General features: G+C 28.0%; 1 protein-coding gene and 1 pseudogene across 2 annotated transcripts; one reads left to right on the top strand and one right to left on the bottom strand.

The window, feature by feature from the left end:
- Positions 1-202: 202 nt before the first annotated feature.
- LOC145180783 (uncharacterized) lies at positions 203-15,343 on the top strand. 2 transcript variants are annotated; one of them, XM_090082493.1, is made up of 10 exons: positions 203-440; positions 552-794; positions 8,786-8,858; positions 12,241-12,330; positions 12,455-12,565; positions 12,643-13,189; positions 13,387-13,651; positions 13,811-13,951; positions 14,912-15,016; positions 15,148-15,301. In XM_090082493.1, the coding sequence occupies exons 1-10, from the start codon at positions 286-288 to the stop codon at positions 15,155-15,157; spliced, it is 1,740 nt and encodes a 579-aa protein (XP_089938619.1). In that variant the 5' UTR covers positions 203-285; the 3' UTR covers positions 15,158-15,301. The 2 variants fall into 2 exon arrangements, with proteins under 2 accessions (XP_089938619.1, XP_089938618.1); XM_090082492.1 differs by having other exon boundaries at positions 14,912-15,343.
- Positions 3,553-4,718, bottom strand: LOC149890864 (uncharacterized; annotated as a pseudogene).
- Positions 15,344-16,753: the final 1,410 nt, after the last annotated feature.

Here is a 16,753-nt window from a genome sequence, read left to right as displayed (position 1 = left end):
CTGGCCTCTTCTTTAATTGACAACCCTGTTCTAAATAGTTATAATGTTGATAACTAAAACAACCATCAGATGGCAAAATTTATCTTTAAATTAAGTTGTTATTAAAAATAAAATATTAAAAAATGTAATATTAAAAAATTCTGTTGTTCATCTTTATTGTTATTTTGATTTAGGTTTCATTTATTAGAGTGGTTTTATTTACCTTCAGTTTCCTTTTAATGTTTTAGTTTCTATTTAATTAAAAAAAAAATAAATTTATTATAGCATGATTAATTTACATTGATCATGTTGTCAGCTCTGGCTTCTTCAACTAAATTGTATGATGAATCTTATTTAAAGGGATTTACAATTTTATTTTCATGGGATTATCCAAAAGATTGGTGCCAAAAAAATATTGAAGATGAAATTTTTCATGTGTATGATCTAAATGATGTACTAAGGTATTTTTGAAATTTTCCATTTTTAGGATTATTTATAAATTGGAAAACTGTAATTCTTTAAATTTCAACTAATGTACATCATTTTTTAACATAAATGCCATTTCCTAATAGGTTAGAATCTCAAGTGATTACTGAAAGCATTCAGGCCTCTAATTATGGTGTGATTCTCTCCCAACCAAATATAGAGCAGGGATCAGTACCGTGTGAATTACAAATTGTGTCTCAAGCCATTTCAAATGAGTATGCAATATCAAAATTGATTATAGTGAGTGAAGCCAAGCATTTAGAATTGTATGTGAATGATATGTATATAAAGACTTCTAAAGGCTTTATGCTGACTCTTAAAAAAGGAAGGTAATTTTTTTTTTTTTTTTTTGTTAGTTTTTGAATATGTAAGGTTTTCACAAAATAAGATATTAAATTTTTATTTAAACTCTAAGTTTTTGTTTAGAATTTTAAAAAGGACACAAGTTGATCATATTTTTTAAGTAATTCTTATCAAGTTAAGAATTTTGATAATTCCTAGTAATTTAAAATATTTAATCAGATTTTTAAAAAAATTTAATCAGATTTTTGGTTAAGAAATTTGTTAAATTAGTTTATGATAATTTAAGAAATTTGATAAGGTAATCCAGCTTAAGTTAATTACAAGTTGTCTAATGTTTATTTTTAAGTGTTGCTGATATTGGATATCATCACTATTGCATTAATAAAATAGATCTAATCTTTATTTAATTCAAGAGAATTCATTCTTAATTGGACATCAGACCTATTCAAATTTAAGTCATAAAAATTTGAAAGGAACACCTTGATATAAACTACCAAACCACTTGTTTGTAAAAAAGATTTTCTTCAATATGATTTTTTAAGCTTAAGGTGTTGTTGTGTGTGTCAGAGAGTTTTTTTTAATGTTCTTTTTTTTTTTCTATTTTCTAGTTTTTTTAATCAACACACTAAAAAATTATGATGTTATATTTTAAAAAAATATAACGACAAAGTGGCGCAAACTAACATCATTATAACATCAATATAACGTCATTATAACATCAAAATGATGTTGTATTTTAAAAATATAACATCCTTTTTCAAGATATAACATCAATATAACGTTATTATAACATCAAAATGATGTTATATCTGAAGAATATAACATCATTTTTCAAGATATATTGTCAATATAGCAACAATATTTATTGTTATATTGATGTTATATCTTGAAAAATGACGTTATAATTTTCAGATATAATATCAGTTCAATAAATTTCATCACAATATTTAAATAAATCTGATACATATAGCTGTTATATATAATATAATATAAACACAATATTTAAATAATTATCTTGACCTATTCATATAAAGTAATCCTATATATATACAAATATATATATTTGTGTATGTATATATATATATATATATATATATATATATATATATATATATATATATATATATATATATATATATATATATATATATAATTATTATTATTATTATTAGCACTTTAATAAACCATATTTTTTTAAATAGTTGGTTGCTTTTTGTGACTTGTAGAGAAAAGTGTCCTTCAAAATAATTTATGCGCATAACTCGATGGATATGTCAGGTCCATAAGATAGTAAACGGCAATGATGCAACAAAACACTTTGCTGGCTGATGAAATCTGTGCTTTCTGTAGCTCACATCCATTTCTGCTACGAATCATAAAATGGGTTTCATTGAATGGGTATAAATCATAAAATGGGTTTCATCCAGATTATCAGACTGTTAAACAATTTCATAATCAAAAGTTTATATTGCAGAGTAATCTATACAAAAAATAATGTTACTATTTACCTGAGTTAAATGGAAAGCTTGGAAAGAAGACTTTTTACAGGAAACATCACCTTGAAACTTTACTAAATTCAAAAAAGCTGACCCTTCGGAAAAAACTATATCACAAAACTCTTTAGAACTACGCTCAAAATCTTTAAACATGGGATAAAGCTTACAAAACTCGCTTATAAGAAGAAATGGAGATAATTGCAGTCGAATCGGAATGCTTTTAAATATCTGGGGCTCAAACAAATTTCGATTTAAAATTGCCTAAACTTGAGTCGAAGGCTTATTTTTCTGCAGCTCAATCTGTTAAAGAATATGTGTTGTGAATACAAATGTAAATATTAAAATAGTAAAAAAATTATATAAAATATACATTAAATTTAATACTTTATATAAGTACAACACCAATGATTAGATTTATTGATAAATCTATTTTATAGTATAAATTTTAATTTTGTACAATTAAAAGCTATTTATATACAAACCTCAACTTCATGAAGTAACTGTTTTTTACTTAAAACAGGTTCAGCTGAATTTACTAACGCCAACAAAGAAGATGATTTTTTGGATTTAGAAAGTTGTCCAAATTTTGGACTTGCCTTGTTTGACTTTGTCCATTGTTGCTGTCTTAATGTATTAGCTATTAAACCTAAAAGCTTATCCTGAAAATAATATCATATCTCAAAATTTTTTTGTTTTATATTATATTGCTACATTATCGGCAACACAAAAATTGTTGCAAACAATTTATTGAAAACATAAACTGTTTTATATTATATTCATGAACTTAAATTAATAAAATAAACGCACCCAGTCCTCCATACATAATGGAAATTGACTTATCATTGAAGACTTTAGGCGTGCAAAAAACTCTCTTCTTACCCATTTATCAATGCTTTGAGGCAGAAAATCCTTGCAATAATTAATTAAGGAGGTTTTTAACTGTTTTTTGATATCGTTGATAGAAATAATTTTTCCATTCAAATACTCTATCACTGAAAAATAAAATATTCTTCAATGCTACGAATACCAGCTTCAGGAAATGGTACTTTTAAGATCTAAAGAATACAAAATATTTACAATTACAAAATTTTTCTAAATAATAAAACTATCCCTGAACAAATATTATTAATATTAACTCAAAAAGCATATTTTTAATAATTATGACGCAAAAATAATTCTTGAAGAATTATTGTTTCTGAAATCATAATAATGTAATTAATTGTTTATCACCAATAACTATTTCACATAAATTTATAAAGGACAGTTCCAGAAAAAAAAAATGTTTGTATTACAAAAAATTTAAATTGGGTATTGCTGGTGGAAACAAAAGTATTTTATTTGTGTCATCAGAGCATAATTGATGAACACACCAAGGAAAAAGAAGACTATCTGCTTCTATATATTTAATACCAGGCGAAATTTCAGCTGTGATGTAAGCAGAATAACTTTTAATAATTAATTTCTGCGCTTTGAAAATACGCTTTTCATTTTCTGTTAAAATTTCAAGAATTTTATAGAATTCTAATTTATTTTTATTTGTGTCAGAATGTCACCTTGCTTATAATGAATTCCATTAATGACTACACTTGAAATAAAACCATCCTTAAATTTTAATTGATCAACCTCTCCATAAACATCACATCATCGTTCACCAAAAGAATTAAAAAACAATCCAGTTGTATTTACAATCATTGCTTTGCAAGCTGAATACGGAATGTTTTTAAAATTAAAATGTCTGAAATTTTTTATTACTTGATGTTTACGTTCAAATGCAAGACAGAGATGTCCACGTAATGACCCAAATAGAGATGCTTGTGATGGATAGTGTACAAGAAAATGTAGTTTTGGAATAAAACTGTTTGAATATAATTGAAGGAAACTGCAATGATGTGCTTGAATACAAACCTTTAGGTCCTTAATATAAATATCAGTTACTAACGGAGGCATACATAGCTGCACTATTTGTATAAGTTTATCTAAGCATGAAAGGTGAGGATCAGATAAATCCATAAATCTTAATAAATAAAAACACAGCACACGAGAGAGAGTTAATACTTGTCCACTACCAAATTGTCCTCGGATTTTAAGTGAAGGTAAAATAACACTAGGCTTTTCAACACCAGAAGGATATATATATGATTGAAGCCATTGGTTAAGATCAGCTAAGGAAAACTTTTCTGGTATACAGTACAGTAAAAATAATTCTAAATGTAACGGCACAACCCCTTCCAATAAATCATGTATTGGATCAAAAAGCAACTGCTTGGTGACATCGAAATTCGGAATATCTGATAAAATACTAAAGTTAACAATACCATAGTTTCTTGACCATTTTGTTTTATCAGTTTTACTTAGCCCAGAATTCAACTCATTTCAACGTATGACATGTTTAGGCAAATTTCGAATCAGACACTCTTCATGTGTTGTAAACTCAATCATTTCAGCCCGCATAGAATTACAGCGCCTACATCAGCGAACAGTTTTTTTGACTAAATCCTTCTTTAAATCCTTCAATTGAATTTGCTGTTAAAGTTGAAGTGTTTACCGCGCAAAAAGTTGAAGTGTTTACCGCGCAACCAAGCCATTTTAACTTTAATATGTTTTGAACATTAAAAGTAGAACATACTAAAAAAACAATATTTCTATTATATATACATACATATATACTTTGGGAACTCTGTATATAGTTTTATTATTAATTAATATTTTATTCATTTATAAACTATATCAAGTACACTTACTATTTGCCATAAATGCATTTAGATCATTGGATGTGGCAACAACAGTTTTTGACTTCCCATTACAAGTAACTTTTACAGCTTTCATATTAAATCTACTCTTTGTCTTTTATATGTAGAGTGGTTGAATCGTATTTTATGTACGTAAACTAAAACAGTAAAAGTGCAACTTTTTCATAGCGTAATAAAAAGTAATTAAAAAGTCCTTTTGTTTTCGGAATATTTTTAAACAAAAGAACTTGCATAATTAAGAATTTTACTAAATTTTAAATTTTATTTTAAAGAAAAGTTTTAAATTGAAAATATTTGTAAAATGGAAATAAGTGTCTTTTATTTAAAAAACTGTAAAATGCCAAGACCTCAAGCATCTCATATTATTGTTCCAGATAATGAGTTAGGTTCATATACATATATATATATATACATATATATATTGTCAGAGTTCGCGCATCTTGATGTTATCAAGAGATAATTAAAAAGTCTTGAAACGAGGCCTATAGTTAAAACGGCCTTGTTTCAAGATTAAATTAAATAATTTATTCTTGAAAATATAACATCATTTTAACATGTTAAGTATAACGTTAAATATAACATCAAAATACAAATATAATGTTATTTTAATAATATAACATCATAAATCTAAATATAACGTTATATATAACGTTGCAATCCAAACTTTAGAATTGAATGATGTTATTTATAATGATGTTATTTTTTTAGTGTGAATTTTAAGAAAGCTTTCTCTTTAAAGCATCATTTTAAAGCTTTTATATCTATTAATAAACCCAATTGTATCAAAAGGACACTTTATACTCTTTGATAAGAGTATGTGTCCCATAAAGATAGTCTTAAATGATGAAAATACAATTAATTATAAATACAAGGTTGTGCAACTTTCTCCAAATGTTTGAATCAAAATTTTATGATTTACTATTAGTTTCAGAAGTTCTCTATCTTGTTTACAAAAAGGCTGTTTATTTTCTTTAATATTTAGCCCATAATTGTTAATTAATATCATAGGGTAGCTCCCTGCATATCTTCCTTAAATACAAATTTTTATTTTTGATAAACATTTCTAGTTTAGCTTCCTATTTAATTTGTTCTAAATATATTTTTATAATTAGGTACCTGGGCCAGTATAATTACCTTTTGCTGCTGTTGTCAACAATTATAATATCTTAAAAAAACTGTTCAAGTTTAAAATAATAGCCAGCAGTCTGAAGAACTTTTCATTCACTATGTTTTTGCTTTGTTGTGACTAAGTATGATAAAAATCAACTGTGACGTCTCTGTGACAAAGGCAACTAGTAGGTTCATTTCCAAAGAAGTTTCATTGATCATCACATTCAAAAGAAAGTGATGATCAATGAAAAAAAAGATAGCAAGTTATGGATTCAAGTACACTGCGACCATTTTCTATAGACGCATGTAAAATTTAGCGGATTTACAGTGTTACTGTGGTAATAAAATTGTTCTAATGGTACTTTTGAATAAGTATATGTAAGAAAACAATGATCCATTATGCATTAATTATTAACTATCTTGATTGTATTAAAATAATTAAATTTTTAATATTCACGTGGCAATTTTCTATAGACGCACTAAAGTTTTTACACGTTTTGTCGCAAATTTCTTATATTCTGTAGTATTTTTTATTTTGTGAGTCGAAATTAAATTGAACTTAACCAAATGCCGAAAGGAAAGGTCCTTACCAATATTGAAAAAGGTCAAATATTGGCTTATCATCGAGAAAAAGTTCCAAATCGAGAAATTGCTAGAAGATTGAAGAGATCAGATCACGTTATCGGTAATTTCTTGAAAAATCCAACAGATTATGCAACAATCAAGAGGAAACCAAAGAAATCTAAGGTTTCAGACCGTGAAAAACGCAGGATTGTTCGACTCGCATCAAATTCATCAAAAAGTTTGAAAACAATTAAGTCAGATTTGGGTTTAAATATTTGCAATGAGACGATTAGGAAAGTTCTCAAAGACAGCCCACACATTGTAAGATCAAAAATGAATAAAGCACCAAATTTGAAGCCTGTTCACAAACAGAAACGGATGGAATTCGCCCGCGAAAACATGGCATGCGATTGGGAACAAGTAAGAAATTTTAGATTAAATTCTCATAAATACGTGAGATGTCTAAATAGCTTAATATTTTTGCTTTCAATACCAGGTGATTTTTTCGGACGAGAAAAAGTTTAATCTTGATAGGCCTGATTTTAGTGGCTACTGGCGTGATTTGAGGAGAGAACCCAAATATTTTTCGACAAGGAATTTTGGTGGTGGATCTTTGATGGTTTGGCTTGGGTTTTGTGCAACAGGAAAGTTAAATTTAGCATTTACATCTTGCAAAATGAAAAGTTCTGAATACATTGATGTGCTAAAATTATGTTTGATTCCATTTCAAAACAAATATCGACGCAAAAAGTTTGTTTTTCAACAAGATAACGCCAGCATTCACACAAGTAACGAGACTAAAGCTTGGTTTGAAGCTAAAAAAATCGAGCAAATGTGGTGGCCTGCTCGCAGTCCAGATTTGAATCCTGTTGAAAACATCTGGGGAATCATTGTAAGACGTATCTATGCTGACCAGAAGCAATATAACTCTGTGGCAGAGCTAAAAGAAGCGGTATCAGAATGCTGGGAGGATATGGAGCCAAAAGTGCTGGAAAACTTGGTGGGAAGTATGCCAAAACGAATTTATCAAGTAATTGAGCGCAAAGGAGGTCCAATCGAGTACTAAAAATGTGACAAAAACATTTTTTTTGAATAGTTTTGTTAAAAAATGTGAACTGCGTCTATAGAAAATAGTCAGCTATCTTTTGAATTTAATTCATTTATGATTGACCTATTTTCAAATTTGATATTAATTTTTGATAATTTTCATTACTTTTTGATATTTTATTTATAATTTATTGCAATGCTCTATAAAAATAAAGTTAAGTACATTTTTAAGACATAATCCACATGCGCCTATAGAAAATGGTCACAGTGTACTATATATATATATTTTAAACTTGTTTAAACTTGTCAGTGTCATTGTGTGTGCTCATCAGAAATAATTTATGAAATGCTGCAATATTGAATAGTTTATCATTGAACTTGATTAAGTTGACTTTAATTTTTAGATTTTTCTAGTTTTCTTTCAGCACAGGAGAATTACTTTGCTGGCGCAACTTTTTTCATCTTACTATTGCTAATCCCAGCTTCCTGATCATTGTCCCAATCATAGTGCTAATTATAAGTGCATTCTTTTAAGCAGCCACATTCTTCATCAGTTATGAATATGATATTAGGATAGCCCTCAAAATTTTTTTCTCCTCTAATTTATATTTAACTAACCTTTTGACATCATTGACACTAACGTTTTTCCATCAAACATTTTCTTTCAGTTTACATAGTTCATTCAATGATTAGCATCTTTTAGACTTGAAGCTGTGCTTAAAAGCTAAGGCTCCTTTTTTACCTGGTTTTGATTAGTTACGTTTTTTTATTAATGTGTTTGATATGTTATTCAGGTCAGGTTGAAGTTTGTCTGTATCTGGCAGAGGATTAAGATTAGAATAGATCTACTTTTCATATGCTTTTGGATATTGTCTGGAGCTTTCGACTCTTTGGATTAGATTTCTTGCTTCTTTGGCAATTTTTCTTAAGCACTTCTGTTTCTTTTTAGGATGGTTTTTCTATTTAGCAAAAATATACTTTTTATTATACTTATTTAATTCTGTTTTTTTGAAAATAATACTCTAGACTTAAATTTTCTCATATGTTTAGCACACCATCATTGTTTCAAAGTGAGTTTGACATTGCCCCTCTAACGCACAATGCTGATAAAGTGGCTCTAAAGGTTTGTCTTACATATATATTAGGCAACCAAAAAAGTTTGTGCGGTTTATCCTAATTGCCTATTTCTAAGAAATGTATTAAGAAAACTGGTTGTTGTGGGGGGATGATTTTGCATATAAATTAAAGCTTGTTTTAAGGAGAATCAATCAGTGTGTTTCATAAGTTTTATTAAGGCGTTTTAAATTTAAAGTCTTAAGTGGAGTATGGCTATGTCAGATGCGATAATTCGCGCCTGTTTACTTTATGAGTTCAAACTTGGAACCAAAGTGGTTTAAAAAATTTTCTTCTGGAAATGAAAACCTTGAAGATGAACCAAGATCTGGAAGACCATCCATAAAAAAAATGAGGATATCAAGCTGGCAATCGAGCAGGACTCCAGTCAAACATGTCAGGACCTTGCCTTAAGATTTAATGTAAGTGATGTAACTATTCGTTTACATTTGCACCAACTTGGAAAACATTGAAAGTTGACCAAATGGGTACCTTATGAGTTGAGTGAAACAAACAAGCTACAGCGCTTAACCATTTGTTCTTCATTGCTTTCCTGCCACAATTTAGTGCCATTTTTTGACCGGATGTTGACCTGTGACAAAAAATGGATTATGTACTGCAACAAAAAACGAACGTATTATTGGCTAGCCAGTAACGATCCAGTTACTGGCTAGCCAATGATATGTTCGAACGATACCTGCTGTAGTCCACCATACACATAGTAAAACCAACAAAAGGTTTTACTGTGTGTATGGTGGACTACAGCAGGTATTGTTCACTATGAGTTGCTACCAAGTGGACAAACCATTACTGCTGAGATATACTTAGCCCAATTGGACAGCGTTTCGGTTGCTCTTCACCAAAAACAAGCAGGTTTGGCAAACAGAAAAGGTGCTGTATTCTACCAGGACAATGCCAGACCGCACACCGCAAAAATCACACAGGAAACTCTAGCCTGTTTACAATGGGAGATTCTACCTCACCCTCCGTATTAACCAGACCTTGCGCCAAGCGGCTATCACCTGTTTTTGGCCCTGGATAATCATATGAGGAATCGACAGTTTCGAAATAGAGAAGATCTTGAAAATGAGTTAATTCAATTTTTAAGCTACCAAACTCAAGACTTTTATAAAAATGGAATATACCAGCTTGTTTCACGATGGGAGAAAGTTATTATTACTGAAGGAGACAATTTTTCAGAATAAACTTTATTAAAACTGTTTTTATGTGTATTTATTTATGGATCTGCAAAACCGCATGAACTTTTTTGGTTGCCTGATACAATTAACTGCAAAATTAATGCACCACTTATAAATTCCAACATTTTTAAAAATAATATGTATTTCCCGGATTTATCAATTACAAAGATGATATAAATGTTTATTGTTACACCTTTTGCAGGTTTTATTCCATTTCCCTTATTTAATTTAGGAATTATAGCAGCTTTTCATAAGTAGCATGTTTTGCTGTAATTAAATCTCACTTCTATTGTTTTAACAGTAGAAAAGGTAACTGTTATTTGAGCAACACATCTGTTTGCAATGCAGCATTCTAGACAAAATTTAAGTCATGATGAATGTGATGCAATTGTTACTTTGTCCATTGAAGGATTAATAAATCGCAAACTTGGTAGGAGATTTGGAGTGTCTCATACAATAGTCACTAGGGTTCTACAAAGAATTGTAGAGACCAATGATCATGCTAGATGACTTGGCCAAGGCAGACCATGAGCAATGATGTCATCAAGGACCAATTTTTAATGCTTCGAACACTGAGAGAACAGTTCACTGCCGCACAGTCTCCAGATACAACTTGATGAAGTTCATGGGGAACTGCTTTTAGTCAAGATCTTGGGGACAGGTCTTAATTACAGATGAGTCAAGGTTTTGCTTTGTAAATTCTGATCATCACCCAAGAGTATACAGAAGACCAAATGAATGATATTTTGCTTGTAATATTCGAGAAACCACTTTATATGGAGGGAGCTTATTGATGGTATGGCGCAGAATATCTTCAACAGGGTGTGGGAAGATATTTCTCAAGAAATGATTAGATCTCTAATTGAAAGTATGGTACTGTGCTATCAGGCTGTAATAACATCAAGAGGTGGTAACACTAGTTATTGATAAGTCAAAAATGTTTGAATTTAAGGTGTATTAGTGTGCATAACAATAACAATCATTTTACTTTATTTTGAACTTTTTAAATGAACCATATTTTTGGTTTTAGTTTTTTTTTCACCATATTTAAAGTCAATGTTTGTGTATATATATTTTTACTGACTGTTGTATGCATGTGTGTGGGTGTATACACACCCACACACACGCAAAACAGTTAGTAAAAAATATTTCCATCTGGTTGGAAAAGTTTTTTTTATAATAATTGCCATGTAACTTATTTTCATTTACATATTTAATTCTGATGAAAAAAATATCATCATCAAGGTAATAAAAATGAACCTGGAATTGCTGGAATAAACAACAATTCAACAATTAATTCAATATTCAAATATCAATTCTAAACAGCATTCAACAATTCTACAATCAAGTTTGTTTAAACAACTGGCTCAGTACTCAGCAAAATAAGAGCTTTCCAGTCACATAAAATCAATAAATAGTTTAGAAATGCCATAATTCATGAAATTAAAATAAATCTAAGATTTTTGGATCAAAATTTGTAGCAAATATTAAAGTATATCTTGATGTTCAGTTATCAACACAAACTATTCCAAATGTTCTGGAAACAAGTAGTTGTCATGGCTGATTTGTATGGAAGAATTGCTTAGTCAACAATAACAATAAAGTTATGCAATTAAAATGTACTAAAGGTCATGCAAATAAACTGTAATTGTTTTGAAATAAAGTTGTTTGATGCTAAACAGTTGATCCTTAATAGCAATTTTGTTTCCCAGCATGATCATGATCCTGAGCATACTGCATGAATGTTAAACAATGGTTGTCAAAATGGCCTGCTCAATCTCCAGATCTTAATCACTTCAAATTCCTGTGGGATTAAAGAAATGTAAACAAAAAAATTATCAAGCTAAATGTGCTCAAATATGTCATCAAAAGAGAATGAAATAATCTTATAACTGAAGTTACCCAAAAAATCTGTCAATTCTGTATCACAGCAACTTCAGGCAATTCAAGAAATAAAAGGAAATCTAGCAAATATTATTATTTGAATACTTTTTATTTCAAATTAAGCAAAGAAAAACTGTGTTTATAAAGTCACAGCTTTAACTGATTACTTTTTTGCAAGATTGGTGTATTAGAATGTCAGTGATTAAAACAGTAATTATGCATTATATTTACTTTTAGTTTTTAGAACCTAGTAAATAAGTGTTATGAATATATATTATGTTTTATGTTTTAAAATATTTATGCTTTTAGTTTGTTTCTCTCCCTTCTAACAATTCAATGAGGTTGCAAACTGTTGTCATTCTTCTTAGCCGAATGCCTCAAAAGTCAATTATATCAGATGTGAGGTTTTTTTGAATGAAAATCTTTTTAAACTTAATTTTTAAATCAGTTTTAAAAATTAATGTTAGGGTTTTTTTTTCTTCCTCTATAGGACATAAAAAGTAATTTTAATTTTATCTTAAAGAAAAATTCAAGCACTGTGGACATAAAGGGTATTCGGGAAATGCTTCAAGAAATGGGCCTTAAGATTCCTGAGAATGCAGAAAACCTCATGAATGAGATTGAACTGAAACAGGTGTTTTTTTTATTAAGCTTTTTTATTTGTTTTTGGCTGTTGTAGTGTTATATGTATATTTAACTTTATTCTTTTAGAATAGGGAAAAAAGTACTCAGGAAGTTATTCTCAAACAGATGTGTAATCAGGGTTCTATGCTGCAAATGTTGAGCAGTATACAAAATAACTTAGGAATTGATGAGCAACATTCATCACCAACATTTTATCAGCATCAGCAAGCATCTCAAAGCGCTTCATTCCAAGGTTTTATTAGACAAACAAAAACAAGTTCCTCAAGTAGATCACTTCACAGTCTATACCCTATTTCTCGTGATACTGTTGAGCCAGATTTGCATACTTTAACAGATAGAGGATCCTTATCACAAAGAGCCTCTTTGAATGAACCAAAAAATAGTTTATCAAGATCAGAAATTTATAGTTTTGGTACTGTACATAACTCCACAAATCTACATATTTCAATGGATAAAGAATCCTTATCAGAAAAGACCTCTTCTTATCAACCTGTAAAAAGTCCTCGTAGAGAAGAACTTTATAATGGCTTTGGTACCCCAAATCCTCCACAGGAATCAGTACTTGCAAATGCTCTGTTAAATGAAGAGGCTTCAAAAGTTACTGCTTACAGTAGTATGTTTATTTTTCAAGTTTGTTTTAAAAAGTGAGACTTTTTTAACTTAAATCTATTTAAGTATTTCTTTGAGTATGATGAATAAAAGTAGCTATATGTTGGAGTGTTGAATGTTCAAGGTTTTTTTCACATTGTTACATTTGGCAGTGCAGCATATTGTATTCTAAAGTATCATTTTACTTTATCTGACTTACAGGAGCATCATATATTGAGCAAGACAATTATGAAAAGTCGCAGTTAAAACTTATCAAAGAGCTTCTAATGGACCAGAGTGAACATTCGAAGCCATCTCATTTTACTCACAGACCCCAGCATTCCCAAAAAAATAATCGGCCTAAATCTTTGTCTGCTTTGCCTAGTGAAAAAGAAGCTGATTTTACTAAAATGCTTACTTCTTTATTAGAAGATAGTGATTCAAGTAAAATTCAAAATAGATCACAAGAGCAACTTTCAGCTGACAGGTATGTGTTCAGTTTTGTTTTATTTTAACTTATTTTGTTAAGTTTGTAGTTAAGTGCTAATCTTTTTTCCGTATGTAATACAAAAAATAAACTAAATTTTTGAATTCCTTTTTGTTATTTCATTAAGTTTGTTTGTGTTTTATATGAATTTATATTTAGATGGGAAGCCTATCTTCGTTCAAGGGTTCGTGCAAGTCAGAGAATGTCAAACAATGTCATGACTTCTGAAGAAGCTCCACTTGAAAGAGATGACTTAATTAGAAATGATGATCAAAGCGAAAAAGTTCCAAATCAACCTAAGTAAATATATTCCCTATAAAAATAAAAGCAACAAATTTATTTTAAAAGCAGTAAAAGAAAATTTTTACTAAATTTTATTTTAAAAGCTATAAAAGAAAATTTTTACTAAATTTTATTTTAAAAGCTATAAAAGAAAATTTTTACTAAATTTTATTTTAAAAGCTATAAAAGAAAATTTTTACTAAATTTTATTTTAAAAGCTATAAAAGAAAATTTTTACTAAATTTTATTTTAAAAGCTATAAAAGAAAATTTTTACTAAATTTTATTTTAAAAGCTGAATAAATTAAAAACATTTACACAAACTTAAAAACATTTGAAGAAGCCGGTTAAATAAGGTTGAAATCTTGCTGAGTTGATATGGAATTACTCAACACTAATTCTTGCTGATAGATGGTAAATTTGTGTAAAATTTGAAGTATAGTTTTAAATAAAAAAAATTTAAAAAAGCAAAAACATTAAAAAACAAAAAAACGGATAAAAAAATTCTTCGTTTTTTTTTATGAAAGGTTTTTACTTCTTTCAGAATCTTTAAGAATTTTTTAAGAATTACTTCTTTCAGAATCTTTAAGAAAATTTTTACTAAATTTTATTTTAAAAGCTATAAAAGAAAATTTTTACTAAATTTTATTTTAAAAGCTATAAAAGAAAATTTTTACTAAATTTTATTTTAAAAGCTATAAAAGAAAATTTTTACTAAATTTTATTTTAAAAGCTATAAAAGAAAATTTTTACTAAATTTTATTTTAAAAGCTATAAAAGAAAATTTTTACTAAATTTTATTTTAAAAGCTATAAAAGAAAATTTTTACTAAATTTTATTTTAAAAGCTATAAAAGAAAATTTTTACTAAATTTTTGGCAAGTACACTTTTACCTATTCATATTTTTTTTCTCATATTTTAGCTTTTTTTTTTCTGTTTTTGTCTTTTTGTTGATAAGTTGACTTCCTTTCATAAATAGATGCACATTGTGCGATTCAAATATTCATAGAGCAATTGTTGAGCATATTCAAGCATCAGAGAATCGAATCACACAGCTTCTAATTAACAAAATTGCAGAGCTAAGGTGTGATATGATGTCAAAGATGGACAATATTTGTAATTCAATTGTTATGGATAAAATTCACTACTCCTCGAGTCATTATGATGATTCAGATGTTTTAAAATCAGTTGTATAATGCTTATTATTTGCATTAGTTTTAGCTGAAGACATTATCATCAGCCGCTGAAATTTTCATTGGCTTTTAAACTTTATTGACAAGCTACATTTCCTAGTTAAACTTGATGAATGAATGATTAAATTTTGACAAAGTTCTCTCCTCCAAGTAAAAATCTAAAATTAAAACAAAAAGATCAATCTACATTACATAAAGAATATTCTACAGCTATTTTGTATATATATTTTTTCTTTATATATTTATATGTATATTGATAAATTTAGATAATATATACCTAATTTGTGCTGATTTAACTTTTTAAAATTAAAACTTATTTTACAAATTTGTTTTTTAGTTAAACTGAAGTTTGAAATCCACAATTTTCATTTCTTAAACATAAAAACATAAAACTTTTTTTATTGAAAAATTATCAAAATGTTTTTGTGTTCTGTTAAATTTATGAAAGTTTAGACTAATTCATTATCTGTGCTACATTTAAATGCATTGATCTGCATCACAGTGCAATTCATTTATATTTTTTAATGGGGAAATATATTTTTATCTGTACCACTGTGCAAAGCATTTATTTGTATCACAAAAGAATTTATTTAATTTCAAATAGTCTTAGCACTTTTTTTATAATAAGATAGTGTTAAGACCACTTGAAACTAAATAAACATTTGAATGAATAGTTTAAAAATAAAACATGTTTTAATAAAACTTTCAATGATTTTTCTCTTTCCCTTTTTCTACTAATATTTTAACCATTACTTTTTCAAGAAAAAATGATTTTTTAAAAATGAAAATAATTTTGTATAGGAAAAATTCAAAGTTTTGAGAATCAAGTATCTAATAATAAAATCTCCTGAGACCAAAATTAGCTGTAATAAGTTTTTAATATGAAAAGTTCTTGAGACTTAACTCTCTAATATCAAAAATTCTTGAGACCAAAATGATATGAGCTGAAAATAATGAAAAATTTTGATAATACAGTTTCTTTCAGTTTTAATGGAGTTTAATAACTTGAGGATTAATACAGAAAACTTTTTGTAAGAAACAACATTTTTAGACTTGTTTTTTAGTACTGATTCTAGTTGTCATTTTCTCCTGTAAATTTTGTTGTAAATTTTTACATTTTTTTATCTTTTTATATATTCTTAAGAGGTGTAGGATAATTTTTAGGGTGCGTTTTAAGCTGTAATTAAATATTTATTTTTGCATCTTGAATGATGTTATTATATTTGTTGTTCTTATTTGGTTCATCAAGTGCTTGTAAGAAAGACTGCAGTTGCATAAGTGCTTGTAAGATGACTCATAATGTAAAATAAGAAAATTTTTTTTTTTCACATTTTACAACTCATCTTTTTTTTTTTTATCATTATTTCACACATGACACTTTTGGTTACCATCTTACTAAAAATCTCTGTTTTAATATCAAGCTATATCTCTTCTATACTTAAATAGTATATCTTCAAAGTTTTGCACTTTTCATTAAATTATGTTTTAAAATACTTTAAAATGTCAAGTTTCTGTAAATAACACTATTCTGCAATATATAAATTTTTTTTCTCCCTTTCACTTTGATAGGTAGTTTTGTTAATTTCAAAATACTGAAATGGCCTTCAAAGTTCAAAAAAGCATATTTT

The sequence above is a fragment of the Hydra viridissima genome, unplaced genomic scaffold (assembly GCF_058129835.1).
Source record: "Hydra viridissima isolate aposymbiotic clone 2 unplaced genomic scaffold, HvirCarnegie_v1 scaffold_3, whole genome shotgun sequence".
Lineage (NCBI taxonomy): Eukaryota > Metazoa > Cnidaria > Hydrozoa > Anthoathecata > Hydridae > Hydra > Hydra viridissima.
This window is presented reverse-complemented; position numbering and strand designations above follow the sequence as displayed.